Source organism: Ctenocephalides felis, unplaced genomic scaffold, assembly GCF_003426905.1.
Source record: "Ctenocephalides felis isolate EL2017-DRISC unplaced genomic scaffold, ASM342690v1 CF-g0.4_SCAFFOLD_00845, whole genome shotgun sequence".
In the NCBI taxonomy this organism is placed as follows: Eukaryota; Metazoa; Arthropoda; class Insecta; order Siphonaptera; family Pulicidae; genus Ctenocephalides; species Ctenocephalides felis.
This window is the reverse complement of record NW_020536999.1, coordinates 16,639,839-16,653,874: the sequence shown is the minus strand read 5'-3', so window position 1 is coordinate 16,653,874 and position 14,036 is coordinate 16,639,839. Positions and strand designations below refer to the sequence as shown.

The following is a 14,036-nucleotide window of genomic DNA, read 5'->3' as shown; positions in this document are numbered from 1 at the left end:
TTCGATTACAAAAATGATGTGTTTTTAGTTGAACTTCTCTAAGTAAATGAAAGTGAATCCGCAAATTATCCGTTTCATTGAAGTGCTCTTTGGTAAACCACATTTTTTGTTTTTTGGTCTGACGCTAACACAAACAAAGCGGATGGTTTTCCAACTCGTGAACAGATTTTCTAAATTTTCCAATAATATATTTGAAATTTATCCCGCAAACACTAAGCAATTGGCCTTGCGACTTGTTATTGCAAACGCAAGGTGAACTGGAAATTGCAATCGTTTGAAGTCAAACGGAAGACCAGTCGGAACCATTGGTATGTCACCAAATCGCCAGCAATTTTTGATTGAATGGTGAAATTCAGTGCGTTTATATGTACCAAGCATAATTCTGATAATTCTCGCTAATGTCATTACTCGAATTTTTAATTACGGTGCGTGAAGTTCTAGCAATTTGCATTAAGACATTAAATAAGCCATTCTTAAAGACTAAATTTTCTTAGCTATAACCCTTGCGGAGCCCGAGACCTTTCCAACGAATGCAAAATTGTCGAAATTTTATATATATATGTAGATATATATATATATATATATATATATATATATATAATATATATATATATATCTACATATATATATAAATTCGACAATATATATTATATATATATATATATATATATATAATGCGTGTGTAATTGTGTATTTGTGTGGTCAAACATTTTATCACCGGCCTAATTAAAATCAAAATACCTGCGCAATCCCGAACAAGTGGCTCGGACTGAAGGGTCATTTAACGTCCAGAACACGTTCCCTGTTAAAACGACATTCGGATAGAACCAGCCTACGAGGGGGGGCCAACGACCATTCGCCGCAAAATAACACAGGACACCTGCAACGAGATATTTACACATTTATACAATTGTTCAGGGTGAGCCATTTCTATGTAGTCAATGGAAATGTTGAATAACTTCAACAATTTTCAATGAATTTAGATAAACTTTTTTTATTATCAAATTTAAAGCCTTACAACTTTTTCCAGGTAGGTTTACAAAAAGCCTTCACTGCAATCGGTTGAAATCTGTCAAAGTTATTCGAACAATAAATTCGAACCGCATGTTCAATTTTACAAAAATTATGAAAACGAAAGAACGAGTATTAATTTTTTTCAATTATGAAGAAAATTCGATAATAACCAAATAAAATTGATGCTCTGTTCTATTATAAATGAGTCTATGTACATTGTCAACTGTTTCAGCCTCAAATTGCACATCGACTGCGACAAAATAAATAGAAATGGAAAAATATTTTCAAACCTTAAGTACATATTTGATCGTTTGCGAATCTTTACAGATCGCTGAATCAACATTTACAGAACGACGGTTGGAAAAATTGTCTGCAAATGTGACCGAGGAATTATGTGACTTTCATTCGAGGATCAGAATTGATCAATTGCTGTTAAAGGTAAAAGTCATTGATTATTGTTTAAATATAGTATAGTAAAATTTTTTACACAACTAGAGAAATTTTGTAGGCTGCTGTTAGGTGACAAAGATATAAAAAAATTATTTAGATAATTACTAATTAATTTCTGTGAACAAATCCATGAACTTGAGATAACAAGATTTTTGCGAAAACAATTACTAGGAAGCACATTTTTGTTGGCTTTTTAATATGTGAAATACGTTCGGCAGTTTTTGACAAAATTCAAATTTTGATACAAAAGCTACTTTTGACACAATTTTTTTTTTTTTTTTTTTTTTTTTGTATTTATTTTTCATAGCAAGCTATACAAAGTACATTCAGCTACATTTGTTACAGTTATATATTATTACTTGTTTAGGGCCGTGAAAATTTAGTATGTGTAATATGATCTTGATCTCTATCATCATAAAATATACATCAAATTCGTCCAATTTTTTCCAATATTTAACTACGAAAAAACGGCTCGACAGATCTTTACCAAAACTAATCAACGTAATTGCTAAAAAATATCTTCCGAACAGTTTTTAATAAAAACACAAACTTTTTCTTCGAAAAGTTAATATGAATGAATTTTAAGATTTTATGAATTTATAAATTGTTAAATTACCTTTTTAGTTAAATTCATTAATATAACTGGTGGTGTGTCTTAAGATGATAAATGTGATGGATTTGTTTCAGATTTTTTATCAAAAAATTTTGGTGTATCATTTGTAAATTAAATTATCATAACAAGATACCACGTTCTTAAATTCTAGCAAATTTCTGTACATTTATAGTTATTTTAATCAAATGCATTTTATGCATAATTGTAAATTCGTATATATATATATATATATATATATATATATATATTCTAGATGACCCGACAGACGTTGTCTACAATTCAAAAGTTCCAATTTTTTTAATATCCTATTCTGTACTTTTTAATATCCTATTTGATGTCTTGCCTTTGTGATTCATTTATGGTCTTAACCTAAGCAGTATAAAAAACTAAGAAAAAAATTATATATATAGTATCTGCAGTAAAAAAAACAATATCACACTTGATTTTACCACACAACATAATTGCTTCAATAATTTAGTCTATAATTTTCATAATCTCATACAATATATTAGTTGCTTTTTGGCAATTATAATTTCTAAAGTACATTTTTCTCACTAATAATTTAATGAACATTATTGTTTATGTTCAAATCTTAGGTAAATTAATTTGTAAAATCTAGTTCATATGAGCACTCTTCAATCTAAGATCAACTTGCTAAATATTCCATATCCAATTCCAAAAAAATGAATTTTTTACACATGAAAACAAAATTCTAAATTATTTTTTTAATAAATAGAATTTTTTTTGTATATGAAGATATTTTTATGCTTACTTACGATTAAGTTGAGGTTTGGTATAAAATTTTGCTTCATTCTTCAAATAAATATTTTCAACTAAACTAGCACCATTAGTTATTGAAATAAATAGTAGTAATGTAAATAAATTTTTCAGCATTTTGACTTTTTTAAAATTAATTAAAACTAAATTTTAATAGTTTATATACAATTGTATTAACAGCTATCTATTTAATTTTTTTAATCCGGTTCTCACAATATAAACTATTTTTGGGACTAAATATTGAAAAGCATACAATTGTTAGGGGTTAATAAAAATATGATCTTCGCAAATAATTACTAGTTCACTTAATTTTTTTTATTTAATAATTTTTTAGGAAAATTTCGATATTCTGCCGAATGCAATTTGGAGTATTCATTAAGTTCTTCGACAAATTTTATTCAGAACAATTCATTTAATAATCTTTTTGGTGTTTTATATTTTATTAAACCACTTATAGACTTTTTTCTAAATAGAATCTACCATTATCACTTTTGTGTGCTTTTTTTAATTGTCAATCTACTATTATCACTATTCTATTTAAACAATATATTTTATTTATTAGTCAATACATATTGCTTTTATCGACATTTATTAATTAATAATAATATTTATTGATTCAATTACATTATTAAGTATTCTTGTCACTAATTCATTTAAAATTTGCTGTTTATACTTTGTTTTTCATTCGGCACCTCGTACTCGTATGACTTTTACCATATAACTAATTTAAATTTTGCTAGTGATGTGCTTAATTCGATTTTCGATATTATCTAGTCATATTCATGCCAAATGCAATTTAATATAATGCTTTGATAAATCGATTTCGATATGCTTCTGCCGCATTATTATTATCTGTATAGAATAATCTCTCTTACGAGTGATTTCAGCACGAATCGCAAACAAATGTATGTAATAATATTATTTAGGATATTGGTTATTGATTATATCGATATAATAACTTAATTTGGTATTAAAAATACATAATGGTAATAGATAAAGAATAAAACTAAAACAAAAATATTGAGTTATGAACAACCAGTCAATGGGTCATTTCAAGAAACTTTACCGGAGAAACCGTAGCTCGGATAGCTTCTTTCCATATGTCTAATCTCCTTGTTTTCGGGTTGCTTTCGTTTTCTCGATGTTTCAAGTCATTCTGAATCGAATGAGACCTAATTTCGAAAAAAAATATGTGTGTGTGTATGTGAACCGATTTTTAACTTCCCGTAGGGCAAGTTATAGTAATCGCAAAAAAATCGAAAATGAAAATTTTTATACATCTTTTCGTTTCCAAACCTTCTGAACATTTTGACATACCTTAGAAAAATTGGATGTATGTGTGTGTGTATGTGCGTGTGTTCGGATACAAATTTTCGTCGACGATTTCGGGAAGTTGGATGAAGCGATTTGAATAATTCAAAAAACATTCGATTCGTATTGATAAGGAGACGGCTGATTAGTTTTTGGCGAAGACCAAAATCGGTAACTCAGTTTTTAAGAGAACGGAGCGTCCGATTTAAATAATTCAAAAAATATTTTACTTGTATTAAATTTTAAATAAAGGCAGGTCTAGCAGTTTCGGAGATCTAGTAAAAAAAAGTAAAAAAAATGCCATCTGGTGGTCAAAAATGATCATTAGACATATGCACATCAAATTATCAAATATTTTATAGAGATTTTAACAATAAGTATAAATTCTGTTTACATTCCTATGGGTTCCGTACCAATGTTTATCCGTTAGACGGCGACGCGGCACTTACGCGCTTCGATATTTCGTCTCTAAGCAGTTAAAGCATTGAAAAAATGTTCAGAATTTTCAAAATATTTCGAAATAAATTTTTCTTAAAAAAAAAAGTAAATTTTTGTTAAAAATTTATAGTTTCTCAAAAATCTAATTTTTTCAGAGTAATTTTTTTTCAAAAATGTTAATCTTTTTAAAAAAAAATAATTTTTGGTACGGGAAGTCCCAGCAATTTGCCTTAAGGCACGATGCCATGCGCCCCACTAGTTTTAAATTCGATTGATTAAATTTTGTTTAATTACTTTTTTGTAAACTTATATGAGTTACAGTATTTATAATAATATATTTGAAAACATTCAAACCCTAATAGAATAGTAACTAGTTATTATTTGCATTAGTTATTCGAATAATTAAAATATGATCTCATTTCACATTTGACCTATATAGATTTTGATCAGATGATATGTGTAACTACATAAGTTGCTATCTGTATTACCTTAATCTTAATAGATATATTATTGTCAAATAAATTTCATATAATCTCTATTATATATATATATATATATATATATAAATATAAATATATGTGTGTGTATGTGTGTGTAGGTATGTATTTCTATTGCTATTGACAGGTCAAGAGCCATTACTCATTATCAGTGATTCTTATTAGGCTTGTCCAATCTAGGGAAGCCAAAACACATACTTGGTCTTGTTATGGCCCTTGGCCATTGCAAAATAAACGTAGGAATGTTTTTATTTTTCCCACTGGAATAACATGGAAATTAATTACACTCCCAGTGCCTACTTGTTGCATGCTGCTAATCAATGTTTTTGTTTCATTTCGCTTCGTAGAATTCACGACACAAACATACAAACATACAAATATACATATATAAACACATAGATACATGTACATATTCTTTTAATTACATGTGAATATATAAATATATACATACATGCAGACATAGGGAAAATTGTCTATTTATTACCACCCTGCCAATTACTTTATACCTACTTTTTAACTTCCCGTGGGGCAAGTTATAGTAATCGCATAAAAATCGAAAATAAAAATTTTTACATATCTTTACGTTTCAGAGGTTTCTGAACATTTTGGCATACCATAGAAAATCTGGATGTATATGTGTGTGTATGTGTGCATGTGTGCGGATACAAATTTTCGTCGACGATTTCGGAAACACTGTTCAACCGATTTCAAATATTCAAGAAACATTCGATTACTATTAATAAGGAGACGTGCTGATTAGTTTTTGGCTTAGGCAGGTCTAGTCGTTTCGAAGATACGGTGCAAAAAGTGCCAAACTCAGTTTTCAAGAGAACGGAACGTCCGATTTTAATAATTCAAAAAACATTTTACTTACAAAAAGCAACCAATATTCATTCACTAAACAACATAATTAATTTTAATTACTTATATTGACCAGGTAAAGAACCTATTAAATTTTTGGAAAGCAGGTCTATTGGTTTCGAAGATCTAGTAAAAAAAAGTAAAGAAAATGACATTTTGAGATCAAAAATGAGCATTTGACATATGCACATCAAATTATCAGATATTTTATGGAGATTTTAATAATGTGTATCAATTTGTTTACATTTATATGGGTTCCGTAACATCGTTTGTCCGTTAAACGGCGACGCGGCGCTTACGCGCTTCGATATTTTACCTCTATACAGGTAAAGCAGTGCGTTTGCTTTGCACAAATGTTCAAAATTTTCAAAATATTTCTAAATAGATAAAAACATTTTTTCCCAAGAGTCAATTTTTTTTCAAAATTCAAAATTTCCCAAAAATCAATTTTTTTCAAAGATTAAAAAAAATATCTTTTTTAGAAAAAAACTTTTGGTACTGGAAGTTCCAGCAATTTGCCTAAAGGCACTATGCCATTCACCTTCAAATTTTCATTTTCGATTTTTTGCGATTACTATAACTTACCCTACGGGAAGTTATAAATTTCGAGTTAAAAAATAAGAACAAAAGTATTATTCATAATGTGAAATATTTTACTTCCTGCGCATCTAAGATTTATAATGAAAATATGTTCTAGTATGGAAATGTTGCAATAAATAACCCGTTAGAAGAATAGGATATATTTTGAAAATAAAGAAGACGTTTCTTGTCGCTGATAAAATATGGACTACAAGCCATAATGTCCTGAATATATAGTCGTAGTCATAAATATGTGGCTTTAGTAAATACCCACATCTCGGCAATATTTTTTCACATACAAAACGCGTATCGGAAAAAAATCTGCATATCATTCTTGAGAAGACGATATATCCTTCTGGATAAGGATAGAATTTTATAGTGCGAATGTCAAAGTAATCCTTTTTTAAAATGATATATATATACATATATATATATATATATATATATATATATATATATATATATATATATATATATATATATATATATTAGAGATGGGTAACTCACTCCGGAGTTATCACTCCGATATAACTCCTCCCTCGGAGTGAATCCGAGTGGAGTTGTCTCGTCGGATTTATCATATCCGACTTCCCTAAACTGGTACTAAATCTGTTACTGCGTTTTTGCTTTGGGAAGGAAACTGTCGCTTTCTCGTCTCACAGGCAGTTTTATGACCTTTTAGGTATACGGTTTTTTTCAGAAAATACAAAAATATTACTTCAAAGATATAGAACAATGAAATTGTGTTCAAGTGTGAATAGCTTTAATGTATAATTTACTGAATAGTAAGGGGTCATATTTTTAACTACGACAATCTTTGGCCGTGAATGACGGCGATCAGGAATATACATACCGAAAAATACGCGAAACAAAATACATTTAATCTGGTTTTTTCATAGTCTGAAATAACAACACTTTACAGTGCAAAATATATCAGTGACGTCAATAGTATTTAAGCTGCAAAAAATATTTAGTATTATATTATTACTTTTACACAATTATAGAATTGTGTAAAAGTAATAATATGCTTATCGAACTACCCAATATAATATCAATTCTCGAATGGAAATAGCAGAAGAAAAAAATAGAAAGCAGAAGTATTATTATTTGGTAAAAATATTTTATGATAAATGTTTTGCTTTTATTACAAAGCTTACTACATTATTTCTATATAAAATTAATAAAAAAAAATCAATTATTTTCAAACAACGCACTATAGAACACATTTGTGTCGAGTATTTCGGTTTCAAAGTTGTCGTGGAGTTGTTAAGCGGATATAACTCCTCCCTGAAACGGAGACAAATCCGAGTCGATCCGGCTTCGAATATAATAAGCCATCTCTAATATATAATATATAATAAGCCATCTCTAATATATATATATATATATATATATATATATATATTATTTATATATATATGTTAAATTTTTTATAATTTTGATGTTGAAATATGTGAGATTCAGTCTTCAGGGCAATACATCAATTAAAAAATTTGTATGACTTTAAAACATTTTTATTTTTTCCATACGTTTCTACACATTGTTTTGTGTCATCTTCAGTGGACTCTAGTTTGAAGGAACAGATAGAAATTATTAATTAAAACTAATATATAAAAAGTGATATGGTATGAACTTACATGTAATTGAATTAATCCTAATTATTTCATAATTATAAATGTTCACAATGCACAATAAAACCAATTCTTGTCACTTTAAATTAAACAATATATAAATTTTCGAATAAGTTTTTTATGAAATTGTAAAGTGCATCCCGCTATTCTGTGTTCCGGTGCAGACTGAATGTACATCACACCACGTGTTAAAAGCTAGGTACAAGGCACACGAACTGACCAGAGAATTTAAGGTTTGACAACGCGAAGAGGGTACATATAGTGAAATATAAAAACATGACAATTGTGAGGGTGAAAATAGTTGGTAGAATTGAGATAAAAATTAAAAGAAAAAGAAAAATTAGCATTAAAATTAATATGATTAAAACATCGATCAGGATAGGTAATTGTTTTAAAGGTATGAATTTCGAGACATTGTTTAAAACTACTTGGTAATTCTCACACAGTGAAGAATTATCCAATCTTTTGTTTAAGCTATTTTTATATAGGTGTATTAAACATGATTCTGAAAAGCGTCTCTGCGATGTATTCGACTCGTGATATAAAATTGTAGCAACATCAAAATTGAAAATATGATTGAAACTTTGGATGTGGTCAGTTATCATTGTTTGATTTTGTTTTTTATTTTTGGAGTTGTTATAGTGTTGTCTAAGACTTTTTTTTAGATGTTGTCCAGTTTCGCCAATATAAGTGGCCTCACAATTTGTACAGTCAATTTTATACACGATGTTAGAAATACGATCTAAACTTGTCGGTGATTTTAAATTCGAAAATAAAAAGTTAAGAGTCTAATCAATATTGCAAACTAAACGCAAATCTGCGAATTCAAATAGTTTTTTTCAAATAGGAAAGAGATTTTTAATGTATGGGAGACAAATAGTGCCAATAAACTTACTTCCTTCTTTTTTCTGGGACTCGAGGGAAGGACGATTATGTTTTGTGTTAAGGACGGAAAGCCTGTTGTTAATTACTGATTTTATAAGATGTGGAGGATAGCAATTATTTAATAGGGTTCTGTGGATTAGAGATAAGTTAAAAGGCCAAAACTTTTTATCTGACAAAAGAATAGCATGATCAACTAAATTGATAATAGTACCGATTTTCATGTTAGTGGAATGATAAGAATGGAAATTGAGATATCTGCCAGACCACGTTGGTTTTTGGTACCAGTTAGACTGGTTAACTTTTTATTTTCGAACTTAAAATCACCGACAAGTTTAAATCGTATTTCTAACATCGTGTATAAAATTGACTGTACAAATTGTGAGGCCACTTATATCGGCGAAACTGGACAATATCTAAAAAAACGTCTTAGATAACACTATAACAATTTTTTGGGCCAAAATTTTTTTAGACCAAAATTTTTTCGGCCAAATTTTTTTTGACCAAAATTTTTTGGGCCAAAATTTTTTGGGCCAAAATTTTTTGGGCCAAAATTTTTTGGGCCAAAATTTTTTGACCAAAATTTTTTTGACGAAAATTTTTTTGACCTAAATTTTTTGGGCCAAAATTTTTTTGACCTAAATTTTTTTAACTTAAATTTTTTTTTCGAAAATTTTTTTGACCAAATTTTTTTTAGACCAAAATTTTTTGACCAAATTTTTTTTTGACCAAAATTTTTTGGGCCAAAATTTTTTTGACCAAATTTTTTTGGGTCAAAATTTTTTGACCAAAATTTTTTTGACCAAAATTTTTTGGGCCAAAATTTTTTTGAGCAAAATTTTTTTTCCGAAAATTTTTTGGGCCAAAATTTTTTTGACCAAAATTTTTTGGGCCAAAATTTTTTGGGTCAAAATTTTTTTGACCAAATTTTTCTGACCAATTGGCACGAGATGGCGCCAAACATGAATGCATTCGGCATTGATGCATACAGCGCACGCTTCGAAATACTGCAAGGTCGATTATGAAATAAGAACCTAGCAGCTGTTTCATTGCAGAACGCACTAAAATCACTACTACATCGAAACAGTGTTCTGAACTCAAAAAATAAGAGGACAATATATCTCACATTAATAAGACCAATAGTCACCTATGCGGCACAAATTTGGGTCACCACATGTAAAAGTAACATTCATAAACTGCAAATATTACAAAATAAAGTATTACGATTAATACTAAATGAGCAGAGAGATCCAATCACAAAACACTACAAATCTAATAAGTATCTTCATGAAAAGTCCAATATGCAACCTTTTAAAGAGACCATACTCAACATGACGGCGAAATTCTTCGAAAATTGCAAACATAGTCCAAATCCAATCATAAAAAGCCTAGGAAGAATCACATCAGACATGATATGGTATGGCAAATACGCTTTGCCAAACCACCTGATAGAGCAGTAGTATCTGGAAAAGATATAGTTACACTTATTCATAATAATACTTTTTAGTTAGTATTAAGCTTTAGTGTTATCTTAGTTGTAAGTTATAATTGAAAGAATAGTGTTTTTTTTTTGTTTTCCTTTTTTTTTCACTTATTGTCAACATTATTGATATTGATATGTAACTAGATTATTAAAATTTCCTTAAATACCATACATAAATTGCAAAAATACCTATTAGGTAGTAATGCATAAAATATTATACTGGACTTTGTAACATACTCGTATATTGATAGAAATATAAAAATTTATCATCATCATCATCATGTTTCATTGCACTTAGTACTCGAGTACTGAGCGTCAACTCAACTTTTTGTGTTGGGTTTCATTTTGTTCAAATGAGCAATCAATTCAATGTGATTGGGTCGTCCCATCTGGACTTTTTTGGTTCCGTCTTTGGTCGACCGAGTCTCTGGTCAACTAGCGATCGCGACAGATTTTAAAGTCGTCAATTTTCACATTTTTCCTTCAATATTTTGTTATTTTGATCCATTTCTAACTCTCGTTGTTATACTGTTGATAAGTTATATATATTTTTTACAACTCATAACGCACGCTGTGCAGTACTGCCTGCACAGTTGATAAATGAATTCCTTTTTTTGCTTCTCGCGTACGGGAGACCCTTGTGCGGGTACCCGCATTGCCCCTTTAGGGCTTTTGCGGTGGGTGATGCATTTTTTTTCTCAAAATTTTTTTGACTTAAAATTTTTTTCCCAAAATTTTTTGGGCCAAAATTTTTTTGAGCAATTTTTTTTTTCCGAAAATTTTTTGGGCCAAAATTTGTTTGACCAAATATTTTTTGGGCCAAAATTTTTTTGACCAAATTTTTTTGGGCCAAAATTTTTTTGACCAAATTTTTTGGGCCAAAATTTTTTTGGGCCAAATTTTTTTGGGCCAAATTTTTTTGACCAAATTTTTTTTGAGCCAAAATTTTTTTGACCAAATTTTTTTTGGTCCAATATTTTTTTGACCAAAATTTTTTTGACCAAATTTTTTTGGGCCAAAATTTTTTTGATCAAATTTTTTTGGGCCAAATTTTTTTGACCAAAATTTTTTTGACCAAAATTTTTTTGGCCAAAATTTTTTTGACCTAAATTTTTTTAACTTAAAATTTTTTTGACCAAATTTTTTTTAGATCAAAATTTTTTGACCAAAATTTTTTGGGCCAAAATTTTTTCACCCAAATTTTTTTTCCGAAAATTTTTTGGGCCAAAATTTTTTGGGCCAAAATTTTTTGGGTCAAAATTTTTTGACCACAATTTTTCGGGCCAAAATTTTTTTGACCAAAATTCTTTGGGCCAAAATTTTTTTGACCAAAATTCTTTGGGCCAAAATTTGTTTGACCAAATATTTTTTGGGCCAAAATTTTTTTGACCAAATTTTTTTGGCCAAAATTTTTTTGACCAAATTTTTTTTGGGCAAATTTTTTTTGGCCAAATTTTTTTTGACCAAATTTTTTGACCAAATTTTTTTGACCAAATTTTTTTTGAGCCAAAATTTTTTTGACCAAATTTTTTTTGTCCAATATTTTTTTGACCAAAATTTTTTTGACCAAATTTTTTTGGGCCAAAATTTTTTTGATCAAATTTTTTTGGGCCAAATTTTTTTGACCAAAATTTTTTTGACCAAAATTTTTTTGACCAAATTTTTTTGGCCAAAATTTTTTTGACCTAAATTTTTTTAACTTAAAATTTTTTTGACCAAATTTTTTTTAGATCAAAATTTTTTGACCAAATTTTTTTTTGACCAAAATTTTTTGGGCCAAAATTTTTTTCACCAAAATTTTTTTTCCGAAAATTTTTTGGGCCAAAATTTTTTTGACCAAAATTTTTTGGGCCAAAATTTTTTGGGTCAAAATTTTTTGACCACAATTTTTCGGGCCAAAATTTTTTTGACCAAAATTCTTTGGGCCAAAATTTTTTTGACCAACATTTTTTTGACCAAAATTTTTTTGACCAAAAATTTTTTGATCAAAAATTTTTTGAGCAAATTTTTTTTCCGAAAATTTTTTGGGCCAAAATTTTTTTGACCAAATATTTTTTGGGCCAAAATTTTTTTGACCAAATTTTTTTGGGCCAAATTTTTTTTGACCAAATTTTTTTGAGCCAAAATTTTTTTGACCGAAATTTTTTTGACCAAATTTTTTTTGGTCCAATATTTTTTTGACCAAAATTTTTTGGGCCAAAATTTTTTTGATCAAACTTTTTTGGGCCAAATTTTTTTTGACCAAAATTTTTTGACCAAAATTTTTTTGGCCAAAATTTTTTGGGCCAAAATTTTTTTGACCTAAATTTTTTTAACTTAAAATTTTTTTGACCAAATTTTTTTTAGACCAAAATTTTTTGACCAAATTTTTTTTTGACGAAAATTTTTTGGGCCAAAATTTTTTTCACCAAAATTTTTTTTCCGAAAATTTTTTGGGCTAAAATTTTTTTGACCAAGATTTTTTGGGCCAAAATTTTTTGGGCCAAATTTTTTTGGGTCAAAATTTTTTTGACCAAAATTTTTTGACCACAATTTTTCTGGCCAAAATTTTTTTGACCAAATTTTTTTGACCACAATTTTTCGGGCCAAAATTTTTTTGACCAAATTTTTTTGACCAAATTTTTTTGACCAAAATTCTTTGGGCCAAAATTTTTTTGACCAACATTTTTTTGACCAAAATTTTTTTGACCAAAAATTTTTTGATCAAAAATTTTTTGACCAAAGAATTTTGGTCAAAAAAATTTTGGTCAAAAAAATTTTTTGAACCAAAATTTTTTTGACCAAAATTCTTTGGGCCAAAATTTTTTTGACCAAAATTTTTTTGACCAAAAATTATTGGGCCAATTTTTTTTTGACCAATTTTTTTTTTTCCAAATTTTTTTTGACCAAAATTTTTTTTTCGAAAATTTTTTTGACCAAAATTTTTTTGACCAATTGGCACGAGATGGCGCCGAACATGAATGCATTCGGCATTGGTGCATACAGCGCACGCTTCGAAATACTGCAAGGTCGATTATGAAATAACAACCTAGCAGCTGTTTCATTGCACTTAGTACTCGAGTACTGAGCGTCAACTCAACTTTTTGTGTTGGGTTTCATTTTGTTTAAATGAGCAATCAATTCATTGTGATTGGGTCGTCCTATCTGGACTTTTTTGGTTCCGTCTTTGGTCGACCGAGTCTCTGGTCGACTAGCGATCGCGACAGATTTTAAAGTCGTCAATTTTCACATTTTTCCTTCAATATTTTGTTATTTTGATCCATTTCTAACTCTCGTTGTGTTATACTGTTGATAAGTTATATATATTTTTCACAACTCATAACGCACGCTGTGCAGTACTGCCTGCACAGTTGATAAATGAAATCCTTTTTTTGCTTCTCGCGTACGGGAGACCCTTGTGCGGGTACCCGCATTGCCCCTTTAGGGCTTTTGCGGTGGGTGATGCATTTTTTTCTCAAAAATTTTTTGACTTAAAATTTTTTCCCAAAAATGGTACCCGC

At 28.7% G+C, this 14,036-nt stretch overlaps 1 protein-coding gene across 1 annotated transcript in view; it reads left to right on the top strand.

Moving 5' to 3' along the window:
- Positions 1–10,384: 10,384 nt before the first annotated feature.
- Positions 10,385–14,036, top strand: part of LOC113379236 (probable 3',5'-cyclic phosphodiesterase pde-5) — an 8,989-nt gene continuing 5,337 nt past the window's right edge. The window contains 1 exon segment of the mRNA XM_026619523.1: positions 10,385–10,470. Coding sequence (XP_026475308.1) covers positions 10,385–10,470 — 86 coding nt within the window.